The sequence below is a fragment of the Podarcis raffonei genome, chromosome 5 (assembly GCF_027172205.1).
Source record: "Podarcis raffonei isolate rPodRaf1 chromosome 5, rPodRaf1.pri, whole genome shotgun sequence".
NCBI classification, from domain to species: Eukaryota; Metazoa; Chordata; class Lepidosauria; order Squamata; family Lacertidae; genus Podarcis; species Podarcis raffonei.
Window position 1 is genome coordinate 66,373,395 of NC_070606.1, and position 27,276 is coordinate 66,400,670.

Consider the following 27,276-nt stretch of genomic DNA (forward strand, 5'->3'; position numbering starts at 1 on the left):
ACATGGCTCCAGGGACTGCTTAATTGACTATTAAATAATTTCCACTGAAGAAGCAGGATGTTGGCCTGAGTGGAAAAGGTAAATAATTGACCTCTTGAGGTGATTAGCTGTGGGGCATGTTATGCAGCACCCACACTCAGTATCTTGAATATTATTTTACTCTACGGCCTTGGTTTGACAGCTTCACGTGTTGCTGGGGTGAGAGTTTGCTTGGTGGGTTCTGGACAAGTACTTGTTGGCAAAGTGATTCTTTTGCTTATAAGTTCTGCAGCTGGTGTAATTTCAGCCTTTCCTCTTCAGGCACTGGTTCCAGTTACCATTGAAGTAGAAGTTCCTTTCGACCTTCATCGTTTCATCATTGGTCAGAAGGGCGTTGGAATCAGGAAAATGATGGACGAGTTTGAGGTGAGCAGGCTCTCTGTTGACTCCTTCCGTTTTTGGGCTTTGGAGAACAGATAGGCCAAAATATGAATACCACTCTTATTGATTATCCTAATGTTGAAACAGTCTTAAGACCACTGAAGAAGTCAAGCACAATTTTTCATCCATGTGCTGGCACATGCACCTGAGATGTACTATAACATATTTCCTATTGTTCGTTGTAGTGGTTTTTTTTTGTGCTATAAGGAACTAAAGTAGCCTGTATAAACCCAGCAATGATACATTAAGGGTGGTGGTTTTGGGGTGTTTTTTTGCAATTTTAAATACTTGAGAATTCCAGTTCTTTGAAGAAATATTGATTGTGAAGGTTATGGGTGGCTGCAAAGATGCTCCTGTACAGGAACTGCCCAGTCCTGACATAATGATAGCTGCCTGGGATTTTTTGTAGGTGAACATCCAAGTCCCTGCCCCAGAGCTTCAGTCTGACATCATCTCTATCAGTGGGCTTGCTACTAACCTGGACCGTGCCAAGGCCAGACTTCTTGAGAGGGTGAAGGAGCTGCAAGCTGAGCAAGAGGATCGGGTATGTGTTGTGCCAGAACCATTGTGATTTGTCAGTCTCTCCCAGCTGCCTTGTCTTATTAAGAAATAAATAAATCAGGAAGAAAATATAGATCTTTTAATTAAGAGTGGTGCTGTGAGAAGAGACTAGGGGATCTTGTCAGCAGCCTTAAGCAGGATGAGTTAATGCAGACAATGCTTTAATGCCTAATGTTGGAAGGTGAGGGGTGTGGCTCTCTGTAGTTCTGGGTTAGTAAGTATTCCTGCCATGCGGTCACTGTTGTCTTAGCACTGCCTCAATTGGCAGAACTCGCAGTTGCAGCTTAGACTGAAGTCCCAGACCATGTACCGAAACAACATTTCTGAATCATGAAATTTTGAGTCTGGTTGCAAGGAAAAGCTTGGTGTGGGCATGAAGAGATGGTATGAAGTAAAACAAAGGAGGAAAAGTGAGGCAAGGGCTTTAATAATTTGTAGTATGAGAATTAGGAGTAATAAGATTTAAATCTATGGGTCGTGGGTAGCGCTGTGGTCTAAACCACAGAGGCCTAGGGCTTGCTGGTCAGAAGGTTGGCAGTTTGAATCCCTGCGATGGGGTGAGCTCCTGTTGCTCAGTCCCAGCTCATGCCAACCTAGCAGTTCAAAAGCACGTCAAGTGCAAGTAGATAAATAGGTACTGCTCCAGCGGGAAGCTAAACGGCGTTTCCGTGAGCTGCTCTGGTTCGCCAGAAGTGGCTTAGTTATGCTGGCCACATGACCCAGAAGCTGTCTGCGGACAAATGCCTGCTCCCTCAGCCTATAGAGCGAGATGAGCGCCCAACCCCAGAGTCGTTCGTGACTGGACCTATTGGTCAGGGATACCTTTACCTTTTAAGATTTAAATCTAAGAGGTTTATATCACATTGCTGCCACCTAGAAGAGAGTGGAAGGCTAAGGCAAAAGTATTCTCCCAATATGAGAGAGACAACAGGAGGCAGGGATGCTCTGTGGGCTTGTAAGATAATACTTCTTATGAAGACCAGTGTTTACAACACAGGGTGCAAGATTTTTGTGATTCAGGTCCAATGTTCCAATAAGTTTTCTAAAAAGTAAAACCATGTGAGCAAGGGCATGATATTAAGGCCTTATCAGCTCTTGGTGATGGGAGTTAAAGTTAACATATTTTTGGCTATCGTATGAGGACTCCCCTGTTATGTAGCTAAATCTGACATTTACCAAAGTTGGATACAAATAATTCACCTAATTAGAGGCAGCAGCTGTGCAGATCCTTAAAAACATCCTTCTTGATCGTTGTAGGCTTTGCGAAATTTTAAGCTGACTGTTGCTGTGGAGCCCAGATACCACCCTAAAATCATTGGCAGGAAAGGGGCTGTGATCACTCAAATCCGCACAGAGCATGATGTCACCATACAATTTCCAGATAAGGATGATGAATCTCAGGTGAGGAGCTCTGGGAGGGAGGCTGGTGTGTGTGGGGAGGGGGCTGTTTATCCACAGAATGGAGGGAGCTTTTTTTTGAGCAGAGCTCCAATGAGCACCGTCTGCTCAATTTCCATCATGGCCTCTTGGGCGGCCTTGTCGGGCTATTGGCCCTTCCTTGCCACAGAGACCTATGCTATGTGCTGCTGTCTTTCGGGGCCTGGGACTAACTCTTCAAACTTCCACCTCAGTCCCAGGATCAGATCACCATCACTGGTTATGAGAAGAATACTGAATCTGCCCGAGATGCCATCATGAAGATTGTTGGTGAATTGGAGCAGATGGTATCTGAGGACATCACTCTGGACCATCGTGTTCACGCCCGCATTATCGGAGCGCGGGGGAAAGCCATCCGCAAGATCATGGATGAGTTCAAGGTACGTAAAGGGCACATGGTATCTGATAGACAGATGGTGTCATCTGTGACAACAGAGATGTTTATTTTTGCTGAGTGTAATGAATGCATTCAAGAACCCTGGCACTTGGTTGATTGCGCAGTGAGAGTATGAGTACAGTCATGCCTTGGTACTCGGACGTTTTGGCTCCTGAACACTGCAAATCCGGAAGAGAGTGTTCTGGTTTCTGAACTGTTTTTGGAAGCTGAACGTCCGACGGGGCTTCCGTGGCTTCTGCTTGGCTGCAGGAGTTCCCTGCAGCCAATCACAAGCCACGCTTTGGTTTCTGAACGTTTTGGAAGTCGAACGGACTTCTGGAACAGATTCCAATGTATGGCTGTAGTGAGAAAATAACTTAGTGGCTGCACAGACATGCACCCTTGCTTTTAGGAGTAACTAGGAGAAGATGGTCTTCCAACACCTTTAAGAGCATGTCAGGAAAAAATGTTGATGATTCAACTGAATTGCACAAGACAGGGCTTCCGCTCAGTCACTGCACAGAAAACAAAATCTGTACAACTGTGAAAATATGACTACAACTTGATTTATATGCCAGGGATAGGGAATATATGCCAGGGATAGGGAACAATTCCCATCGTCCCTGATTGTCCCATGCAGGCTGGGTGTGATGGGAGCTGTAGTTCAACAATGTATTGAAGACTACAGATTCTCCCATCGCTATTATATGGGGACGTAAACAAATTCAGCCAGGCCCCTCAATATTCTGGTATTGTCTTCATCACTCTGCTTTCTCTAGTCTCTTGGTGTATGGCAGGCAGGGAAATGAGACAAGCAAAGACCTATTTTCTCTTAATTTGTTAGCTGATCTGAAATCTTTGTCATTTCAGGTGGACATCCGCTTCCCCCAGAGTGGAGCTGCTGATCCAAATTGTGTGACTGTGACTGGACTCCCTGAGAATGTGGAGGAAGCCATTGATCATATCCTGAACCTGGAGGAGGAATATGTGAGTGTCAGAGTTCTTAAATCCAGGTAGATTTTAGTACTTGAGAGACGCCAGTATGTGGACCTTCCAAACTTCTCAGCTTGCATCTTATGTATACACCACATATGGGTGATATCAAGAAAATACTGCTCCTTTTGCACTGGGGGGGTGGATACACATGAATTTGTGCTGCGATAAACATCTCTAACTTGGACCACACTTGTTTGTATGGTGTTGCAGCTGGCAGATGTGGTGGACAATGAGGCAATGCAAGTCTACATGAAACCACCTGCTCATGGGGAAGCTAAGGCTGCATCAAAGGGATTTGTGGTGAGAGATGCCCCCTGGACACCAGGAAACACCGAGAAGGTAGGTGCTGCTTCCTCAATAGTTACTCTTTGAACTGAAAGGATGGCCAGGACTTTGGCCGGAGAGATGAATCCTCTCATTATGAAGTTAAGAGTCAGTCCTCTTATTAGTGTGTAGAGTGAAAAAAGGAGGAAAAAGAAAAAGGGAAAATGGAGTGGTGCGAGAGACTCTGCCACCACTTCTGTTGTCATAATGTTCGTATCCGGTTAGGGGGCCAGCACACGGGTGCAAAATGGACTATGGAAGTTGATACACACCTGACCCCTGAAAAACGTAATACGTATGCCCCTCTCTTCTGTCATCCTTTCTTTTTATTGTCCTTTTTCCTCTCTTCCCAATACCTGCCCTCCAACAGTGTCTGTTTCCCCCTAGCTGTCAGGAATTTTTGCACTACAACCTGAGACACTAGGCCAGATACATCTTACCTAGCCAATTACTCCTCCCAGCGCCACTCATAAAAAAGCTGTAAATTGCCAATGGGTTATGAACACTGGTGTGGATTATTGCAACCTCCACCATCCTGCTCCTGCATCATACTACTGTAGAACTCTATTCTATATCCTCATTCCCTGCAGGCAGGGTAGCTGCCACGGAAAGAGGGGTGCAGGGCAGTTGGGCCTGATGCTGTCACATGACGGCAGTGAGACCAAGCCATCTTTAGCCTGGAGAGTTCTCTCTTTCCAGTCCGAACCCTCCACCCAGCCCATTTGAAGGGACGTTCGTATTGCTCTGCCCCTCATTCTTGAGTGGGTGCAGCTGGTTTTTTTTAAAAGTCTCATCTTGGAAGAGGTGGCTTTAGTATTGTTGGAAAAATCTTCCCTCAAGCTGTCTGTAGTAGCAGTGGATGAGACACTACCTTCAAAGCTTATCATTCTTGGTGCATTTTCGGGGCTGGTAGTGATGTGCAGAGGAGTTAAGTTCCTCTTCTTACAGTCAGTGATGTTGTTTAATGCAGCAGAGCACTTGTACTAGTTATGGTCTTGGCTTTTGTTTCCTTACAGGCCCCTGACATGACCAGTTCTGAAGATTTCCCAAGTTTTGGAGCTCAGGTGGCCCCCAAAACTCTACCTTGGGGTCCTAAGCGGTAATAGCGTGGAAGCAGCAATCTTGTCCAGCCACCTGCCACAAGGTTTCCTTTCTGAATTCTGATCTAGTGGCTGGATCCAGTGCAGATTGCCCATGGGGGTCTCTTAATGAAACTAGAGTGCTACCCCTTTTGAGGTTCTCTGTTGTCCCTGCGCTTAGGCCTCACTATGCTTCAGTTTGACTCTTTCCTTTCTCCTTGCCCTGGAAGAAACTTTCCACGTAGATTCCAACCTTAAAACACATACATAATTTTTTTTTTGCCTTTCAACTTTCACTCAGTCTCATGTTGGCCATGGTGTAGTAACCAAACCTCCCAGGTACACCTTGCAAAAAGCACTCTAGGCTCCATTAGGAGATCTCCTCACTGCAGCTAGGAATCTACTTCCTGTCTCTCAACCTCAGGAAATGCATTTCCTCAACTTTCTACAAAGCCAAAATATTTGCTCTTTTCCCCTCCTGCCCTGTTTCTCCAAGGCCTTACCTTTGTAGAGTGCAATCAACTTTTCCCTTTCAACTGCCAAACAAAAAACAAAACACGTACCCATCTAATACTGCTATGGGAGAGGAAATTGGCCAGAATGGATAGGTGGAGAAGGAGGTTCAGCCTGGAGATACAGCCCCAGGAAGCACTGAGAGGGGCATAACCCTTGCTGTGTTAGTCTGCATCACTGAGTGTACCAAAATTCTCCCCTTGTTGGTGTGAGTATTGAATCACAGCTCATCACCAGTGTTTGGACGCGTACACTCTTTTTTGTTCTCCCTTCCCAGCAGTAGTATGGCTGAGTGGAACCAGAAAACTGACAGTATTATTGGGTCTAACAAAACTTGGTTCAACCAAAAGTGCCATGGTAGCATGTCACAGAAGGTGGTGAGCTATTAGTGTGGTGTTAGAGGGTACATTACTCTTTCTCCCTCCCCAGGCTTGATAGTGATGGCATTTAAATACCAGGGTTCAGAGTGTGTCTTTTTTGCTTTTTACTATTGCCTTCTTTCTACCTCAAGCCGGAATGACAGTGGCCTGTGCTTCTTCAGTCAAGCCCCTCTTGCTTCCTGTTATCATGACTGTTGTTCCTCTGTGAGCAGAGGGATCTGTGTGTGGCTTCAGCCTGGCTACATGCCATCAAACATCCCCTCCTACTAAGATGGTCTTAACCACCGTCACATAATTTGGTCTGTAGTCTTGTGACAAAAGGTTAGGCCTTGGGGAGGGAGGCAGGTAAGGAGTGGCTCTCACTTAAATTGAAGAAGCTGGATTGCAGTTCAGTCTTAAATCAAGCCTCTCTTGGAGGGGAGGAGAGAATACCTACATTCAGCAAAGGCCTTTCTGTAGTCTGGCAGCAAATGTTTTTGTCCTTTTGTCATGTCCCTCATACAATAGTAGTTTCTGCATTCTAGCTGCTGCCATAAACCGATACAAGGCTGCTTGTATTAAAGCTGCTCTTCCAGCCATTACATGGTATATATATCTTTTCTGCCGAAGGTGCTGGTGCCAGGGCTGGTCTGGTGCCAACTCTGCTCTCTGCCTACTGCCTCCCTTCCCCTCCAAAGAGCTTTTCTGAGCCATTAGCTAAAACCGAACCCCAGGATTGCTTATGCCCCCATTAATACATACTGGGAAAAGGTCTGCAAGGCTCTTGTCTTTCCTTCCTGTTGGGCTAGCGGTCAAGAAAGTCTCTTTCTTTCAGTAAACCTAGCTGAAGGGAGGAGAGATTTGTTTCTCTATGCTAATTCCACTTGGGGCAGGACAAGCCCTCTTACTATCTGAGCAGGAGACAAACAGGGTAGTAGTGTTTTAATGTATTGCCAGTAGTATACCTGGTGTCTGAATGTCAGTCACATCACTTGCACATGTGTTTTTAGGCTTCAACTGCCATTGAGCATGGCCCCCCAACCCAGCCATTTGTTCAAACTGTTGAGAGTACTCTACCCCCTCTGTCCCATGTAGTTTGCAGCAGATGCTCTGCGGAGGTGTGCTCCATGTCCTCTTAATGTCTTCCATATTATGTTTCCATGGCAATGATCCCTTGGCCTTAACTTTGGAATTTGGAGATTATATGCAAAACATGTATAAAGGCTCATGAGTATGGATGACACTGGAATTTTATAAATTCTAAAAAAATAAAATAAAACCTGAAACAGCTTTTGAGTGGTTGTCTTTATTTTCTGCATACTTTATAGTTTTTTTTAAGAAGTCACTAATTCAAAATTTCTACCTGCCTTCCTAATGAAATACTGAACAGCTGCTAACTCTTAACCTTTCACAATTAATTCCAAACAATTGTAAAAGAACTTGCACTTTTTAGCTGTTCATACTGAATGTTGGACAGATTCTGCCTTTTTACTGTCAGCAGGGGTACTGTTTAATCATGATTGCAATCACTAGTATTTGGCATATGCCACATTGCTGAAACATGTAGCTTCCAGCTAAAGCAGATTCAAACTGATGTACAGAAGATACTCACAGTCTTGTATTGCTTGTGTGAGAGGAAGGGAGGAGCAGGCAGCTTGTGAAGCTCAGTACAAGCTCTCAAATGGTTGCCTTCTCAAGCAGTAATCTTCTGTTAAGCTGGCCACTGCATGCTAAGCAAAGTGCACAGCTACTCTCCAGTAATCTGCCCTTAGCTCATCAGAGCAGCTCTCACTCTTATAAGCCATCCAAGTGATGCAGCTTCTTCCCTCTTTGGAAGATTCCTTGTCGCTAAGCAGTACTTCTTCACAAGTTAAAAAGCAGCCCTCCCTCTTTGTAAACAGGAATGTAGGACTCCTCTGTGCTCACTGCTAGACTATAACTCTATAAATATCAGTAGAAGTCACTTCTTGGGCAGTGAGGACATGGAAAGCCTGACAAAGCTGTTCAGTTAGGCAAATGATTGCAGAGCTGATGAGTGGGCTGGTTAGATTAATCCATTCTCCATGTATATCTTGTCCTTTGCCAAGTTAACACTTCTCAAAGTCCTTAAAGCAGCAGCTGGATCGATCAAATTCCTGAAGCCTTTAAAAGCTCCAAGTCTCCTTCTACAGTACAGCACTTGTGCAGAGAAGTGTTACTTTTTGTCAAATTCTTCTAGGCTGCTCACCTCCCCACCCCTTGCTCTTCCAGAAGCTTGGCAACTTGGCCTGGATCAAAACCAGAATGTCTTTCAGCATCATGAGCCTCCTACTATGGTGCTTTCTCTGCCAGAGGGGTTGGATTTCTCGCATCTATCACTTCGGTGAGGGTCTGTCACAAGAGAAATCAACAGTCAACAGGGTAGAGAAGCATTGCTTTCTTGGCTTCCCAACATGGAGGTCGCTGGTGATAACTAACAGGCAAGACAATGATGGTGAGGTTAACACATTGTAGGTGGAATCACAGATTGGCCTACAGTGACTTCTGTGATGAGAAGCCAGGTAAGTGATGCCACTCCACTGACAGCTGCTATACCACCGAAAGATACATAGCTGTGTCAGTTCTACACAGCTTACGTTTCAATTTGCTTATTACCCAAACCTCAGTATTGCCACCCTTGAGATACGGTAAAGTAATTGGAGCATGCAGTTTAAGCAAAGAGCTCACTCAGCCGTAACACACCGGCAGTAAAGTTGCTTCAAAAAAGTAAGCTCCAAATTCCTAATACCTTGAAGTCAACATACCTGAGACCAAAAGAGTTGAAACTTGGCTTGTTACTAGAAAAATTCTATGGAGCTGTCCATAGATTGTTGGCAGAATATGCTTTGAATGATAGCAGAGGAGCCGTATGTGTGATCAAAGGGCGAGCCAACCTCCAGAATCTTGCTTTGCTTTGTCACATGACACAAACTAGGAAAAATATAGGACCTTCCCTTAAAAGGTATGTGTCAAAAAGATTGGTGTTGAGATACAGGCTGGAACTTAACGCAATCAGCAGCTGAAATTGCCAGTTCTTGATACCAGCTTCCAAAAATAAGGTACACCCCCCACAACAGATAGACCGGTGTCACTAGTTATCTAATACAAGAAAATTACTATGCTATTATTTTAACACAGTCTTCCAAACTTGGGTCCCCAGCTGTTGTTGAACCCCATCATCCCTAGCTAGCAGGACCAGTGGCCAGGGATGATGGAAATTGTAGTCCAAAAACAGCTGGAAACCTAAGTTTGGGAAACACTGTTACTGTTGGTTTGTATCTAATGAACTTGTCCAATTAGTGCAAGGACTTCTGCTTGTGCAACAGAACTTCCTTGCCCCACAAAAAATCTGCGTTGGAGGGTTGGGGGAACCCCCAAACATGCAAGGAATGGAGTAGGGCAATTCTGTTGTGCAAGCAGAAGGACAAGTTCACCAGATACAACTCTATAATACAGTATCAAGGTAAAAGTAGGTTATTTGGGGAGGAATGTAGGTAGGGTAGAGGAGCTACTCTTGTATGTTTGAACACTTTTGTTCCCCCATGATGGTTCACAGTGTGGGTACAGGGACTTAAGATTCCCTGACAAAGACCAATGGACATATACTCATGTGCCAGACAGGAAACAAAGGTTATATTTACCCTCATAAGCTGCAAGGCTGCTTACTGAGAAAGGGAGAGAAATTGACATCCTATATTTCTGACAGCAAGTGAACGTTGCTGCTTTACCTAGTCCTGTAAAAAGAAACCTCTCCCAGGAGACAAAGAAGGGGATTCACCACAGGAACAGTGTGGCTTGGTTTAGGTTAAGGTTTATGGCATTAAGCACTTTAGATGGTCTTTGGAAGAGAAAATCCAAGTACCGGTTCAAAATAATATTTAAAAATAAACGATTACCTTGTTCTCAGCCAGAGCCTCTTTAGCTAGATACTGCTCTCGCTTCACTTTGATCTCCACCACTTCTGGGATGTCGGGCACCATCATATCAATCAGACGTGCAATGAAGAAGACCACGTGCTGGGAAGAGGAGGCAAGAAAGCTGCAGGTAGTCAGTGGCCCAATTTGCCAGAGTGGGAGCAAGCAAGTCAGGACCATGCAGCAGCATTCAGGCCCAGCTGTTCAGAACTAGATGGATGGGGAATCCTGCTGCATGTCTGACTCCAGTGTATGTATTCTCTTCTCCCTCCAGCCTGCCAGTTATATGTAATTGCAGCGAAAATATGACTGGAGTCTATCTCACCAATTAAGGGGTGCTTTATCAAAGACGATAAGGGATCTCCTGTGTCCCAGAAAGCAGGACTAGTGCACATGTAGCTTTACTACAGTGGTCTGAAAATGTGACCCCTTTATTACGTGTAATAGTCAAAACTCAATAGAAAAGTAGTTTGTGTTTTACTACGTACAGATCAGCATGGAGCAAGCTACCCATGGGATATAAATTGCTCTACTATACAAATTTCATTTCCCTTTGAATAAGCTGGGATAGAGGACTTCCACAAGCACCAAGAAGGTGCATTTGTAGATTATTTACAGAACAAGGCACACACTGGTGGCACTGTCAGTAGACTCTTGACCAGGATGTAGCAATGACCTCATCCAGATGGAGCGTTTTAACATCTTGCCTGGACCAGATCTGCAGTAGCTGCTAAATTCTGCAGAAACGGCAGCTCCATCAAAACCATCTCAGCACCAGTTCCTGACATCATCATCTGCCTTTTTCCCCCGGACTGGGACTTAAGGCAGCTAAATAGCTTCTTTGCAACCACAGCTGGCTCCTTTTTTTTTTTTTTTAAGGTCCTACACACTAACAACAGAGTTGCCTACGTGCCAATGTCTGAAGTGAATTCAGAAAGGGGGTTATTTATTTATTACATTTATATCCTACCTTTCCTCCAAGGAACTTGAGGTGCAGTACATGACTCTATTCCCTCCCCATTTTATATTCACAACAATCGTATGAGAGAGGTTAGGTGAAGAGACAGGGACTGGCCCAAGATCACCCAGTGAGTTTCATGGCTGAGTGGGATTTGAACCTTGTCTCCGAGGCTCCAGTCAACATGTGACATCTTGTACTGTAGGACACTAGGGAAGCGGGTGGCTCTGTGGGTTAAACCACAGAGCCTAGGACTTGCCAATCAGAAGGTCAGCGGTTCAAATCCCTGCGACGGGGTGAGCTCCTGTTGCTCAGTCCGTGCTCCTGCCAACCTAGCAGTCTGAAAGCACGTCAAAGTGCAAGTAGATAAATAGGTACCGCTCCAACAGGAAGGTAAACGGTGTTTCCGTGTGCTGCTCTGGTTCGCCAGAAGTGGCTTAGTCATGTTGGCCACATGACCTGGAAGCTGTACGCCAGCTCCCTCGGCCAATAAAGCGAGATGAGCGCCGCAACCCCAGAGTCAGCCACAACTGGACCTAATGGTCAGGGGTACCTTTACCTTTACCTTACTGTAGGACACTGGGTCTTTATAAACAAATAATGACATTAGGGCTGCAAACAACAAGTGAGCCGGTGCAAAAAGTTATGTTTGGGGGCAGGGGCACATTCCAGTAACCATTTCATCTCCCCAACCCGTTTTTCACAACTTTTTTTTTTGTCCTTCCACCACCATGTGATGTAATCCAACTAGGACTGCCCAAATATGGTAAGCGCTGTAATAGGTGGGTAGATATGAATGGGCAGCATTCTGGGGACACTTGGAGGGAAACATACCTCAAATACAATTATGAAGCCAAGGCGGATTGCCAGTAGATTCCAATATGCTAGTGAATACCTGCCACTTTGTTCTCGATATGCTCTGTACCTGTGGAGATAGAGCTGTAAGTTAAAGAGGTATGCTGAGTAGCCCTGAAGTGGTCAGCATTGCAACCATACATTTGCAGGAAACAAACTAAATGTCTATTGCTTCTCTCCATGCCTTCCTGTAAGCCACCACTAAATTCCCTTTAGTTAAACTAAGAGAGACCTGAGTAGATTTGCTGCATATGGATCCTGGTTGTCATTCTAAAGATTAAGTCTCCTGTCCACTTGGTTATAGCAAGGGGGGGCGGGAGCCAAAATATGCTTATTTTCAGGGCTGCAATTCCTATGCATGCTTTTCTGTGAACAAGCCTGGTGGGAAGGAACATAGCTCAGAAGTACAGCATATGCACTGCATGCAGAAAATCCTAGGTTCAGTCTCTGGCATCTCTAAGTAGGACTGAGAATGTCCCCTGAAACCCTGGACTACTGCTGCCAAGTCACTGTAAACAACACTGTCAGACTCTGCATAAGGCAGGGGTCACCAACATATCACCTAGTCCTCCGAGAAAGAAAGTTATAAGACAAAATGTGTGGGTACCCTCTAAGCAATTTCTGTAGAGTGGTGTGGCTACCTTGTATGTTTTTCCTTGTACAGTGGTACCTCGGGTTACAGACGCTTCAGGTTACAGACTCCACTAAGCCAGAAATAGTACCTCAGGTTAAGAACTTTGCTTCAGGATGAGAACAGAAATTGCACGGCGGCGGCAGCGGGAGGCCCCATTAGCTAAAGTGGTGTCCCAGGTTAAGAACAATTTCAGGTTAAGAACGGACCTCCATAAGTTCTTAACCCGAGGTACCACTTTACTGGGATACTTGCCTCTGCGTCCTATACCACACTCACCATGGTAGCCATTTTGTGTTATGCTACCCCCCATGGCAGCCATTTTGAAACTGATGGCCCCATCATTTTGTCAAAATTTGAAATATGCCAACTAGTTCAAAAGGGTTGGTGACCCCTGATATAAAGTAACTTCCTATGTTTCCCACAGAACATAGAGACGTACTTCTGAGTAAACATGCTACACATCTCACTGTATTTGGTTTCTTGGTGAATATTATACCAGTTTTCCCACAAGGGATGGTTGCCATACCAGATGTTTATGACAGTATGTGGTATGTTATTCCATGTGCAGTAGTCCATGATTCTCCCCTCCAATTTTTTAAAAAATCCTGCACTATCTGATTTTCTGAGAAAACACTTTGTCCCAAAATAGGCAAGCTATTTCTCAAGAACCTGCCCTCTGTTTAATTTTAGAAGCAATGGACCTGTCCAATGTCCCCCATGAGGAAGACAGCTAAAACAGAAAAGTAGGAGATCCTACCTGCATGTGACATTGTGCTCCAGGACAAAAGATTTGGGGGCATAGGCCAGGGTGAAGTCAATGTAGCCCTGTAGATCGCTGGCATGAGTGTACTGGTAATATAGCCGAGGGAGGAAGTCAGAGGTGAAGGCAATCAGAAAGGCCTGGAATAAGATAGGCGCAATAATAGTCTCTGTCTAAAGAACAATTTCGTTTCCAAGTGTTAAATGGAACACATCCACCCACTTTCCCGTCCTACCCCAACTTCTTTACACAACATGTGTATCAAGTTTCTGCAAAGTCATAGCAACCCAGGAAGCTGCCTTCTATTAAGTCAGACCATTGGTTGACCCAGCTCAGTATTGCTGCATGTAGAGAACCTTGACCCAGTGCTACTCACATTGCTAACGACTGCCAGGTGTGTGATGACTTCCAGGATAGGGAACCAGATGCCCATGCCTTGGGCCCGCTCAGCAACCGGCCGCCTGTATTCACAAACAAATTTGTGAGCATCCAAGCGAATTTCCACCCAGTTGTTGAGCAAGGCAAAGAGAGGTGCCAAGGGGCAGGCGGCCACAAAGATGGTAATGAAGCCAAACTGCAGGACTGAAGAGGAAAGAAAGAAGACATTATAAGGGAAGGCAAGCACAAAGAAATCCCACGCAGGAGATAATGTAGATGAGCCCATACAAGAATTCTGTCCACAGGAACTTTGGATAGCATTTGCTAAGTTGTTCCTTTTCTTAGGAGGTTACGCACACACTCTTTTGACCTGAGTAAAGCTTTTGACCCCATGTATTCTAATTGTCACTCCTCTAGGGCTACCAACTGGTGGGTGAGTGGAACAAGCACAAGTGCTCTTGAACCAGAACGGTTGACCTGAGAACATGGTATAGTCAAAGCGAGATACAGGACTCAGTGTGCCTCACGCACTTACACAGACTAAGCCCTCAACTGTCAGGGAACTGTCCTCAGTTGCTCATCTCCTTCCTTCCCAAATGATTCATACCCATTTCCAGGTATTCGTTAAAGAGCCCTTCATAGGGCAGCAGTTCGTAATCACTCTCCCAGAGCTGCTTCGTGGAGCTTTCCTGGCCCTCATTCCTTTTGGAGTGAGACTTCCGCTTCTGCCACCATGATTTCAACTTCCTGTGGAGAGCAAGAAGACACAGTTAACATGTTCAGGTTTTGCCCTCTTATTGTTCAACAAGAGACGATCAATTAGTGGCTACATGTCTGCATCTAGGCCTAGACAGAGTTTTGATCTAGCCCCAGAATTGAATCTATAGGGTAGGAGTAACTAATGTTGCATCTTTCAGAAGCTGTTAGACTACAACTACTGTCCTCCCTGACCACTGGACCATGTTGGCTAGGGCTGACAGAGGTGTAGTGCCACAACATCTTGAGGTAGGGGTGGAGGAGAAAAAATTATTCAGTTTGCATTTAAAGCAGCATATCAAATTAGCACTTCCTGAAACAATATGAGAACGGAAATATAGCCTTCCTTCAAAATTTGCACTTATCCAGATTTTATGATGCAGTTCTCCAACCAAACCTTTACAAAAATGTATATTATGTTAGGGGGAAATGTGCACAAAAATTAATACATTAGTGAAAATCTATATATTTTGGGGAATGATATGTCTGTTTATCTTGTTGATTCTCTACAGGTCTGGCCATGTCTGGATAGTCCATTGCAGCAAAGCACAAGATCACAAAGACTCACGGGATGAGGAGCTCCTGCACATTATTAATTATTTGCTTTCCCACCATGATGACAAGCAGCTCTTGGGCAAGTTCAATGAGGCAGCCACCTGGACCACACTGGAGAAAACAGAGAGAGGCTTTAGAAGGATGATGCAGCAGAGAAACAATTATATGGAGAAGCATTTAGTCATGTGATCCCTCATCTGTAGAGAAACAGTCTAGAGGCAGGTTAGCTACTTCATTTGCTGCTGGTGAAAAGGAAACCTCAATTCTCTACTCCCCTGGGAATCTCTACACCAAACACTGGGGTCTCAGAGCACATCATGCCTACTTAAAAGATTTCCACCACATTAAAACGTCGGGGAAGGAAAGAATGAATGAGTCTTTTTAATTGTATGTCCTTAAATGTAATTGCTTTCAGAACGTCTAAATCTGTTTCTGCTTTGTTTTGTTTTTAAATGGTATATCTGTTTGCTGCCCTGTGCTCTTTAAGGATAAAGGGTGGGATATAAATTCAATAAATAATAATAATAATCTGGCTAAAAGCACTTGACATTGGATAGATGGAGCTAGAAGAGGGATTATTTTGGTTTTTAGAGAAACATCCACTCCCAGCATTGAGCCTGATGCCCTCTTTATCTGGCCTCTGCCTTTGGAATGGCTGACCCTGTTTCCTTGGCAAAGAGGGTGCCTTCTTTATTTTATTGCTGCATTTATTATACAGACTTTAACTCCAGTCTTAAACGACCCATACAAGCTGCTAATGGTGCCAGCCACTCTAGAACAACTCCTAATCAGCTGTTATTTCTAGAGTCCACGTCTTGCACTGCTCTCTCTTTAGATACTTACATCTTCATTGCGGATACCCAGCAACGTGGAATAGCGTCCTGGATAGCCTACAAACCTGAAGGTGAAGAAAGAATAAAAATAAAAGGCCAAGACAGTCAGCTGCAAGGTCTTTCTTTACTCATGGCATAAATATCCTACTCTGTGCATAAAGAGAAGCCACAGGAAAAAAGCTGGCAGTGACCAGAATTCCATCTACCGTAACCAATCACAAGGCACCTTCATACAATTTGCTGCCTCAAATGGCTCAGCCAGCACAACCCTCAGACTCACAGAAAAGAGTACAGTGGTACCTCTGGTTGTAAACTTAATTCATTCTGGAGGTCCATTCTTAAGCCAAAACCGTTCATACTTCTCTACTTCAAACCACTACCTCCTAATAGCTTCTTTTTCTTCTTTTAAGGTCTGTGGAGTTTTACTATTTATGCATAATATTTAGTTTGACCTGAAGAAATCAGTCTTTCGACCATAACCTTCCAGCTATGCCTGGATTCAGGATCCCAAGGTCATTGCAAACATCACAAACTAACATAGCTGGCACATTCAGTCTTGTGTTCACCTACAACCAGTCTGACTTTTTAATACTCACCGCTGAGGATTCACATTATAAATTATAACTACTTCTGGGCAGTAGATGGCAACAGGGCCTCACTTTTTCCTCAATGGCTATCAATAGCAACTACTTGCAGCTAGAATTCCTGCTGAATTTTGAGTTTTGCTGCAACTGAGACTTGGCTGGATCAGAAGAAGCATCAGTTTGCTACTGAATTTAACTTGGATGAGGGTAAGAGTGGTGGAGCAAGACCACACCTTCAAAAGAACGGCTAGAAGTCCTCACCTTCTTGAGTTCCACTCTCTTTCTGTGTGGCCTAGACCACTGCTCTTCAACCTTGGGTCCCCAGATATGTCTGGACTACAGCTCCCAACATGCCTGGCCATTGACTAAGCTGACTGGGGATGATGGGAGTTTCAGCCCAACATCTACACCATAGAAAAATATATATGTATAGATTTGGTTAGGCAGTTTAATGATTTTTCTAAACACACCTGGAGACCCAGTGCTGAAAAACATTGCAGAGCTTTTTATTGTTGGGGGGGGGGGCAGAACTTAAGAAGAGCCTGATGGGTGAGGCCAATAGCCCATTTAGTCCAGCATCCTGTTCTCACAGCACAGCCAAGAGATAGGGCTTTCCTCATAGTTTGGCCATGGTTAAATCACCTACAATAGTATGTAGGCAATAGTATGTCTGTATCCTTCCCACACTAATGAAAGCAGTCCTGTTCTCTAAATTGAATGCAGATGGGATATCATGTTATGGAAACAGAATTATGGGGAAGGAGGATACAGTATTATACAAATTTGAGCGTGTAGTAGGGGCATATTTCAATGGTGCAGATGAGTCTTTCAAGTATGCCCAGGCCACAAAGGAAAATGGCATCCACTTTAGAGAAGCTGCCCGTCTCCAAAACAGCTTACCTGCCCTTAAAGAACGCAATGTAGATGGGAGAGGAGTAGAAATTGATGAACTCAAAGACAAACACCTTGAAGGTGAACGCATCTTCAAACATGGTCTGTGTACGATGCATCTCTATGGCAGAAAAAACAGAGTACCACGAGAATGATGGGAACTTCCAAGCCCTCTCAGTGGTAAATCACAACAGGAGCATCCTTAGTTCTTTAAGTGAACAAAGGTGACTCAAACTCCACCCCCAACCATCTCAGTGTCACAGAATTCTAATGCACATTGTGGGTTGCAAGTACCTTCTAGTTTAATTAAATACTGTGGCTGAGATGGACGAAAAACAACTCTTGTAATTTCTGATTTAAGCCATATTCACGCCTTTATTTTACATGTAGTGGTACTGTATGGAAGGAGAGTGAGGCTGTGCCCCCAGACCCACTCAAACCCTTCTCTGGATGCCTGTGAACTGAGTGCAGATGTCTGTAGAGGGTTGCCTACTAATGAGGGAGATGCTCATGCAATCAAGATCCCAAAATTTAAACAGGAAAAATGTGCAGGAAAAATAAGAGGCAGACTTTTAAACAACTATAAAGGTCAGAGCAAGACAATATTCCAAAATGTCATCCAAAATTCACAGCAAAGATCTAAACCAAGCACTAAGAAGATAGTAAAAAAATACTCTTTTGGGGATTCCAGATTCTATGCACCACCATAAAAACGTTTAGTGCCACCCACTTTAGCTGGTGCTTTTAAAAGATTATGGCAAGGCACAATTTAGTTAATATTAGGGTGAGTTAGGAAGTAAGGCTTGTGGATTTCAATAAAGATCTTCTATTTACCTGCCCCTGTCCCTCTCCCACAACTTCAAGCCCCGGTTTAATGTTTTGGTTCAAGAAGCTGCACCTTCAGGTTGAGAACCTGCTTCGGTGTTTCCAGATACAGCCTACTTACCCCACTTGGTAAGAAAAAGTGCCAGTGAAGTGTAAATTTTTGATAGGATGAGGATGAAGAGGAGGTTCACCACTGAGCCAGTGAGGCTAGCAATACGAGAAGCCTAAGAGGGGGAAACAGGAGAGAATGTGAAGTCCAAATGCAAATAGCACACCTAAGCTAGAGTGGTAGAGAGTCATGGAAGTGTCTTACCGAAGCTACAAGAAGGTATTTCCCAGACTTGGCTACAACTACGGCAATGATGGCCCGGTAAAGGATTATCGAAATCAGGAACATCACCACCACAGCAATCTGAAGACAGAACCAGGCTGAATGAGTACTAATAATATGAGTTTGCTGTTTTATTATTGTAAATGGATCTGACTTGGGGAGGACTTTTTTTTACTTATTTACTTACATTTATATCCATCCTTCCTGCCTCCAACGAGCTCAAGGTGGCATGTTGTTTTATCTGATTTTTATTTCTTTTTATCTGTTTACATTTACATCATGTATTTCCTTCATAGAATCAACTTTTTATCACAACCACCTTGTGAAGTAGGTTAGGTTGCAAGACATAGCAACTCGCCTAAAGTCACTCAGTGAATTCCCAGGATTCTTTGGTGGGAATCGTCTGCTTTAAATGTGCATTGGATATGCTTTAAATGTGTTGTGTGGAACTGCCCTTAGTGAGGCAGAAGAGTGTCAGTGAGGAGTCAGTCATCAATAATGACCATAGAAGCCACAACAGACATAGAAACCGTGATTTCCTCCCTTCTGAGTGGCTTTTTCCTTGGCTTTTGATCCAAACAAAAAGCAAGACGTAGTAATGGTAACCAAGAGAGAGGAAGTGAGGGCAGAAATAACATATTGTTACATGCCATCTCAATCTCCCTGAGTGGTGTGAGATTCAAGGGGTACCAGGTGCACTTACCCAGGGTATGTGTTTCCTTTTAGAAATGAGGCACAGTAGAGACTGTAATGTCTTTATGATATATGGTTTATTTACACATATATACAACCTGAGCCTATGATAGTGGGGTTCACTGCATTAACACCCATGAGGCTCTGGCTTCTCCCACAGCCACAGCAGACTTGGACTTAAGCAGACTTAATATAATGCATTTTTATGTTATGTTCACTAATATATTCAACTGAACACATCTTTTACCTAATGTATGCATTTTTGTAAACATTGGTTGGAGAGCTGCATTGCAAAATTCAGATAAGTATGAATTTCAAATGATGCCTGTGTTTCAGTTCTCATGCTGTTTTTGAAAGTGCAGATTAGATAGATTCACCACTAAATGTGAACTGTATCAAATTGCTCCCCTATCCCTACTCAAGAGGATTCCATCCTATTTGACGCCTCCACCCTCAAACAGCAGCTCCCTCACCATCATGATGATGACCATTGATCCAGCCATGATTCTTTTGAAACGGCTCCGTGTGGGGAAATAGGGCTCCTCCGCTCCAGTGATTGGATTTGTGGTTGTCATGGGTGCCATAGCAGTGAATTGGGGCCGTGGACGTTCCTACAACAAAGGAAACCTGAAGTGGGCTCTGTGTCACCGTTGGGCTTTTGTGGTATTAGAGCCCCCCCCAAGGCTAGTACCTCGATATCTTCGAAGTCTGAACAGTCCCAGCGGTATGTCAAGGTAGCATTCAGCCGCTTCCAGTATTCAAGAAATGTGACTGCCCATAAAGACATGAAGATGCTGAAGAAGACAGTCCCACCATGATCAAAGAGGCGACCAGCCTGAAAAGAATAGGGAAAAAAGGAAAGGAGCTGCACTTAAGCATGTGCCAAGGCACTCTTAGACTGGGACAGAGTTGAATTTGTATCAAGGGCAAACTACAGATAGCCCAGTTTTTAAAATGCAGTTCTACCCAAATCACAAATTGAGGAGCAGGGGTGTGGTTTAAAGAAGCAAAGGGGGACAAACACGCTTCCTGCTAAACCTTCCCTGCCCACAAGTCCCTTTAAATCTCAGTCACCCACTTTACATGCATTTTAAGACATGGGCCTGCTGATGTTGCATGTAGTTTGGCCCCAAAAGATAAAGGCGGAGCTAGTTGCATTATGCACTAAAAGCAAGCCCTGAGTTCAAAAAGTTGTGTTACGCAATGTGAAAGATTGAGTATCAGTTTAATGCTGGTGAACAAATGCTACATGAACAGAGGCTGGATCAAATTATTTTTTACGAGGAAACTGATAGCACATAGCTGATGTCTTGCCTTGAGTCTGTGGGCAAGTACATAGGCTCAAGGCAAAGTAAGTGTGGAGGAGGCTATCTGAACCACATGGAAGTGTAGAAGATCAGCATATCACAGTAAATCCAATGTACTTTTCTGTGTAACCCTTTATGTGAGAACACACAACGTACTCCTAATCTAACACATGACTTTAATGAAGTGTTGACAAATGCTTCACCGTTATGCTTGAATCAGCGCTGTCCCAGAGCCACAAACTGTACCTGAAACATTGGGCAAATGGTGGAGAGGTTCCAATAGGGGCAGACTTTGCAGAGTGGGCACATGTTGTATTTCCCCTCACTGGTACAGATCTCCTTCCTGTTGTGCAGATGGGAGCAAAAATAAAAGGGTAGGAAAAAAGCAATTAACCCACCACATTAAAATTACTGACTCATAGCTTCTCTTCAAAAAACACTTTGTTTTTCTGGCCTTTGGCTCTTGCTGTTCCTAAGGCTGCCTTTCCCATTCTTGCAAGGATAGGTATGGCCACATTAGGTACTACTTAACACTAGCTGCATAGGCAAAGCCACCATTCACATTCTATTGATATCCCCAAGGAACTTATTTCTAATGAGCAGAAATCTCTGCCACATTCTGCTCCAGATCTGTGAAAAAGCCGGGGGTTACAAAGCCAAATGGCTTGTCAATGGTTTTACAAGCAGAAAAGTGAGAAAGAAGAAATTAGAACTTACGTAGGGATGTCATCAAGCATCATAAATATGCCTATTATGAAGACTAGTGTCCCCACTACAGCTGCTGGCAAAAGCCACCCAGTGTAGAAACCTAAATGAAGAGAGGTAAAAGCATATTAGAACTGCAGAAGGGGAGCCCTCACTACCTATGTCTAAATGTTGCCCATCACCAACTTGCTTTCCAGAAAGCCAGAACCAATTTAATTCATTTTGTGGAAAGGACCCATCTTACAAAAAAGGCTTATATTTCCAGGCATAGCAAAGTGCTAGGACTAGGGATGTGAATGGGTGCATTCTGACTGCAAGAAAAGCACTGATCTATTTCCTCCATGGGCAAACTTTCTTAGTTGCATACAGCAAAATGAATCACGTTTTTAAAACAGTATTCTACACTACAGACTTATATTGGTTTTATACTACCCAGTCATGCCTTTTCCCATAGAATAGTTGACAACTATATTGTTGTCAGAGATTCCAGATCTCTTCCTCCAGTGAACCATAATTCCTTTAGTTTCAGGGAATGACTACAAAACCAGTTAAAGTCTGTAATGCTGAAATGCCCCCAGTTCTCCATTACCAGTTACCTGGCTTACTAAAATGCACATTTTTGCCAGGTTGGAGAACAGGCTAACAGTTTATACTGACTGACATGCCCATGTCCATGGACATAGTTGTCAACTTTTCCCTTTTCTTGCAAGGAATCCTATTCGGAATAAGGGAATTTCCCTTTAAAAAAGGGAAACGTTGAGAGCTATGGCCTATGGAGCAAATAGGAGGGGAAATCCATTTCAGAATAACCACGCTGGGCTCAGTTTGGCACTAGAACAAGATGCTAGGGAAATGGACATAAGCGGCCTTTTACTCACCAAGCCAGGCAAAGTAGAGAGCAATCTTCTCCCCAAAGTACCTGCGGATGTGATCCAATGGCTGGTACTTATTCCACTTGCTCCACTGGGCCCAGTAGTGGAAAAGAATCTGCCTCTGATTTAGCTGAATATGGGGAATCTCCTTCTGGGGAATCTTGTAGGGACCCTTTTGGCAGAAGAGGGAAAGTACCCATATCAAGTACAGATTTGTTTAAAATGTGCTGTGTTTTATATTAATTTGCAGAAATTCCCTGTTAAGAGTTGAATAACGTATCTTTTTAAAATAGAATAATCAATTGCAGCCTTCATGAATAGGTCATAATTTTAATATGTATTAGAAAAAAACCCAACACTTCCTCATTTGTAACAGAGAAAACGGGGTGCCCAGTATTAAACCTATTCACTCTTTCACAGAATTGCATGAACAAAATCCAAAACTGTAAGTATATTGTTTGTCTTCCGAACAATCAAGGAGATATTTAGATGATAACTGAAAGGGGTGGGTTCTGCTTGCCAAAACCCTGTCAGATGCTCTACACTCAGCTAGGGATGAAGGAATCTGTCAAATTTGGTTTCACTCAGTTTTTCATCTTTCCAAGCTTAAGTCCAGTTTCCCATTTTTCCACATCAATTGCAAATTCTGAAGGACGGCTGCGTTTTGGTTCATGTATTGCTTTGGAAAGAACAAACTGGGTAAGCTCGCATTGTGATGCAAACTGAACTGAATTTCTCCCCCCCAGCTATCTACAGCACAGTCAGAATAATTCATGAGCTTTAAAGCCAGGGTTCTCAAACTCTGCTACATCAAATTTACTTATTTTTAAAATAAAGCAAATAGCTGTTTAGCTCCCAAAGTAGGTCAGAACTCAGATTTTGAAAGCTCAGCAAGTCCTGCAAATCTTTATTCCATTCCAAATGCAGACAGATCAAAGGCAAATGCAAGCCAAATAAGGCTGGTGTTTTTAGGCTACAAGGAAAGAATCCAGTATATCTATTTGTTTGCATTTGGTGATGTTCCGTAACATTTGCCTAGGGCGAAAATAATTACTTTAGTTTCACTTTTCCTGTGCCATTGCAGATACCTGAAGAAGCCTCACCTTGGGTTTAATGAAGTTCTGTTTGTGAAATTACTACAGTATTGTAAAGGAGCAAAATGCCTACTTAAAAGACCTAGCTGAAGATTTAAAAGAGATCATTTGATTCTTTGCCATCTATGGTAATATGTAGGCACAACTGTTTAGCCAATATAAACAGCAGTCTGCAGCAAGGAAGTGCACTCTAAAGTGGAGCTCACTGTATACAACTCCCACTCTAGACTTTACATAGGATCCTGTTCCCTATATACATAATTAGCATGTTCTATATTCTGCTGTTTCAGGAAGATTGTATACTTGAGAGTGAACAGTTTTGTGATGTCCTTGGAGACATACATTTCCACAAAATCAGTGGCAGGGTCATTACCATGCAGAAGGCACCCTGGCATCTCCAGTTAAAGCAGGTGGGGGGAACCTTTGGTGCTCCAGTTGTTGCTGAACTATAACTCCCATCAGCCCTAGTAAAGGTAAAGGGACCCCTGACCATTAGGTCCAGTTGTGGCCGACTCTGGGGTTGTGGCGCTCATCTCGCTATATTGGCCGAGGGAGCCGGCGTACAGCTTCCAGGTCATGTGGCCAGCATGACTAAGCCGCTTCTGGCGAACCAGAGCAGTGCTCGGAAATGCTGTTTACCTTCCCACCAGAGTGGTACCTATTTATCTACTTGCACTTTTTGATGTGCTTTCGAACTGCTAGGTTGGCAGGAGCAGGGACCGAGCAACGGGAGCTCACCCCGTCGCAGGGATTCGAACCGCCAACCTTCTGATCAGCAAATTCCTAGGCTCTGTGGTTTAACCTACAGCGCCAAGCCCTAGTAAGCATGGCCAATAGACAGAGCTGGCGGGATTTGTAGTTCAGCAACAACTGGAGGGCCAAAGGTTCACCACACTTTTGAAAGGGTCAGGTAGCAGGTGATGATGGAAAGACCTTCGCCTGAGGCCACTGCCAGCCTGCTCATGTTTTCAAATCTCCCTGTTTTCTATTTCAGTGTCACTATGGGCTAACTAACCCATTTGGAAGTGGAATAGGAAGAGCACTTGCCAACTTACATCATGCAATGGGAATGCAGCTGTGAAGACCTCCTCATTCAGCAGCCTTTCTATTCCAACCTGCCCTGCCTTTGGGTTGCCATATGACGTGGTGGCCAGGATCTCATATAGCTGAAGGGAAGCACAAAGAGGTTATTTTGACTTCTACAGTTAGCAGCCATCATCCATATTTTAAAAAAAAGTAAATCTGCAATAGTACCTCTCCACCATCATTCTGATTAACTGTTCATATTCTACTTCTCACTTTACATTTCCTTCTCTCATTATCAGGAGTCTGGCTATACTTTAATTTGGATGACAGGACTTGGTTTTTCTTTCTTTACCTTTTTTAACATAATGTCATCACAGATAAATCTACCTGCTACACTCAGTTAAGAAGTAGGAAAGGGAATCTTGAGACCTATGAAATGGCAAAACGTTGTACAGAGAGATGAAGGGAGAAAAAGTCACAACCAAAGAAGAAAATAACAGATAAAAACTGAATAAGGAGAGAGAGAATAAAGGCCAGGATGAGGGGAAAAAGTGAAATGTTTGTTTGTTTGATTCTGTGCCCAGTCAGTAACCATACTGGGTGGATATCAAAACCCATCAAGAGTGCTGAAGCTGCAGTCAAGTTCCAGTTCCCATTGCATACTTCACCAGGCTTGCATTCATTTCACCATGTGGACTTGGGACTTACTATTCTGTGTCGTTGTGTGGTGTTGAAGAAGGTATCGTGATGTTCACTCCCAAGAAACCTTGGAGAGAAATGTTTAATATTAACAACAACAACTTACTGAAAATTCAAAGCAGGAGAGAATAATTGCTTTTAATCCCAAATAAAGTAATACATCAATTTTCAAACGTCTCCATTGATGAACATTTTGGTTTTCGAATGCCGTAAACCCGAGAGTAAATGCTTCGGTTTTCGAACATGCCTCAGAAGTCGAACACGCCACGCGGCTTCTACTGAGTGCAAAATCCTGAGGCCCAGCTGTCGGCTATTGAGTTTTCTGTTTTCGAACGTTTCAGAACTCGAACGGATTATGTTCGAAAAGCAAGGTACCACTGTAATAGTTTTTAATCCTTAACAAATATGAAGAATACTGCATGGTCTAGACTATAGATCTCTGATCAAAAAAGACTAGACACATATGCAGATCACCAGGAATGTCAAGAGAGGCAGCCTCAGAAATCCTAGAGCCTACCACTTCTAACACCAAGGCTGCATACACACTGAAACTTTAGAGTGCATTCACAGCATATTTTCTCCCTCAAGAAAATGGTTGTTTGTTAAAGCTTACTGGAAATTGTAAGTCTGTGAAGGGTAAACTACAGTGCTCAGAATTATTTGAGGGGAGAAATGTACTTTGAATGTGATTTAAATGTATATGCAATGTGTATGCAACCCGAGAAAAGGAGAAGTTATTGGTAAAATATAATGTGTGTGTTTAAAAAACTTCTGAGACAATTAGGGCTTATTCACACTTAGCTTTTGCCACGCTCTTTCCAGGCAGAGGTCCATGCTTTAGTGCTCCGTGTCAGAGCGTGCAGGGGTGCATTGTGTTGACCAAGTTTTCTCCACAAAACCCGCTCTTTATAGTTGAATTGGAGCAAACGTCAATTTGGGTTTTCTGTGGATTGACGTTTGCTCCAACTGAGCTTTAAAGATCAGCTTTTTGCAAAGAAAGCTCCAGAGCAGAAAAAAAGGAGTTCGGACACAGAGCTTTAAATCTCAGAGGATACCTGGCCTGGAAAGAGCAAAGGAAAGGAAAGTGTACATAAGCCCTCAGATCCTCACATATAGTTTGTAAGGCACTGTTGACCCCAGTTACTTATTTATCAGCCGCCTCATGCAACAAGTCTCTAGGTGATGTATAATAGAATATAAAACAAGCGTCAATATGCAGAACATTTTAGAGAGAGAAGGATGCGATATTGAAAAAGATGGCATCAAGGCCCGATTCACTTGGTCTCCCCTCCCCCACCCCACTAGGCCATTCTATCACCAACTGCCTTGTTGGAGGGATCCTGATTACTTCTTAATATATTTATGTTGTTCATTGTGGTTTTTAAGATTAAAGTTTAGTTTAAGGTTTACTGTAAGCAGACTCGGAAGGAGATGTATCCTAAAAGGTAAGTATTTGTAATACATGAAAAACAAAACTTCTGTGTAACTATATTGTCTTATTGGAAAAGGGAAGGCCCAATAAAGAAGAAGAAGAAGAGAAGAAGAGTTTGGATTTGATATCCTGCTTTATCACTACCCGAAGGAGTCTCAAAGCGGCTCACATTCTCCTTTCCCTTCCTCCCCCACAACAAACACTCTGTGAGGTGAGTGGGGCTGAAAGACTTCGGAGAAGTGTGACTGGCCCAAGGTCACCCAGCAGCTGCATGTGGAGGAGCGGAGACGCGAACCTGGTTCCCCAGATTACGAGACTACCGCTCTTAACCACTACACCACACTGGCTCTGATATTTTTAAACTTGCAAGTGGGGTCATGCCTAATAACGTCCATGAGGTATCTTGTTCACATGGGTTTACTAAGGTACACTTGACTCCCAAATATGACTGGTATTGTGACTTTTTTCTATCCACAAACTGCAGTCTTAACCATGTCGACTAAGAAGTCCATCCGAGTTTCATGGGGCTTACTCCTGGGTATGTGGATATAGAATTGCAACCTTAAAGCCAGTAGTAAGATGTATTTCTTAAAATTTTGCCCTGTTTTTCCACATGAAGAGCCGCTGAGGGAGCTTTCCAAAAGCCATCTCCCAACATCAATAAAAGCAACGAGAAGGTGCTACATGAAAGCAGCAGATAGTGGAAAATCAAAAACAGCAAATAAAACCAAAATAGTGACATTTATATATAGCTGAATGTCTGCTCTAATTTGGGAAGAGGGTGGGTCAAAGAATAATTAATTCCAAATTCTTACCAGGGTAATTTATTTGCCTTGAAATGACAGGTGTAGTAATCCAAGGGAAAGTTAGGAACCTCATCATAGAGCATATTGGGGATGCCCAGCTTCACCAGCAACCTGTGAGACCAGTTAGCTACAGCCTGAATATTGGGCACAACCTGAGGGATAAAACAACAGATAACTCTACTGTATATGCTAAGCAGGTGCAGGGAGGGGGACACTCTTAACAGTCTGCATACAAGACAGGGAGGAAAGAGAAATAACACAGGCAAGACCAAGCAAAAGGTGAAA

At 43.6% G+C, this 27,276-nt stretch overlaps 2 protein-coding genes across 7 annotated transcripts in view; one reads left to right on the plus strand and one right to left on the minus strand.

Moving 5' to 3' along the window:
* HDLBP (high density lipoprotein binding protein) overlaps window positions 1-5,344 on the plus strand; it is a 52,369-nt gene extending 47,025 nt beyond the window's left edge. For all 3 annotated transcript variants that reach the window (XM_053389919.1, XM_053389921.1, XM_053389920.1), the window contains exons 22-28: window positions 301-405; window positions 830-964; window positions 2,239-2,377; window positions 2,608-2,798; window positions 3,665-3,781; window positions 4,001-4,129; window positions 5,131-5,344. In XM_053389919.1, the coding sequence (XP_053245894.1) occupies window positions 301-405; window positions 830-964; window positions 2,239-2,377; window positions 2,608-2,798; window positions 3,665-3,781; window positions 4,001-4,129; window positions 5,131-5,217 (903 nt within the window). In that variant the 3' untranslated portion in view covers window positions 5,218-5,344. The remainder of the gene's footprint in view (window positions 1-300; window positions 406-829; window positions 965-2,238; window positions 2,378-2,607; window positions 2,799-3,664; window positions 3,782-4,000; window positions 4,130-5,130) is intronic.
* Window positions 5,345-7,355: 2,011 nt separating this feature from the next.
* The window catches only part of ANO7 (anoctamin 7), a 32,513-nt gene continuing 12,592 nt past the window's right edge, over window positions 7,356-27,276 (minus strand). For 2 of the 4 annotated variants that reach the window (XM_053389924.1, XM_053389922.1), the window contains exons 6-24: window positions 27,001-27,143; window positions 24,763-24,820; window positions 24,084-24,194; window positions 21,941-22,106; window positions 21,075-21,165; window positions 20,604-20,700; window positions 19,742-19,885; window positions 19,524-19,661; window positions 18,340-18,438; window positions 18,148-18,250; window positions 17,211-17,322; window positions 15,737-15,791; window positions 14,907-15,004; window positions 14,190-14,329; window positions 13,581-13,786; window positions 13,202-13,344; window positions 11,790-11,880; window positions 9,980-10,099; window positions 7,356-8,435 (exon numbers count right to left, since the gene is read on the minus strand). In XM_053389924.1, the coding sequence (XP_053245899.1) occupies window positions 8,376-8,435; window positions 9,980-10,099; window positions 11,790-11,880; window positions 13,202-13,344; window positions 13,581-13,786; window positions 14,190-14,329; window positions 14,907-15,004; window positions 15,737-15,791; window positions 17,211-17,322; window positions 18,148-18,250; window positions 18,340-18,438; window positions 19,524-19,661; window positions 19,742-19,885; window positions 20,604-20,700; window positions 21,075-21,165; window positions 21,941-22,106; window positions 24,084-24,194; window positions 24,763-24,820; window positions 27,001-27,143 (2,175 nt within the window). In that variant the 3' untranslated portion in view covers window positions 7,356-8,375. Of the gene's footprint in view, window positions 8,436-9,979; window positions 10,100-11,789; window positions 11,895-13,201; window positions 13,345-13,580; window positions 13,787-14,189; window positions 14,330-14,906; window positions 15,005-15,736; window positions 15,792-17,210; window positions 17,323-18,147; window positions 18,251-18,339; window positions 18,439-19,523; window positions 19,662-19,741; window positions 19,886-20,603; window positions 20,701-21,074; window positions 21,166-21,940; window positions 22,107-24,083; window positions 24,195-24,762; window positions 24,821-27,000; window positions 27,144-27,276 lie in introns of those variants that run through there. The other 2 variants (XR_008330680.1, XR_008330679.1) reach the window with 2 other exon arrangements.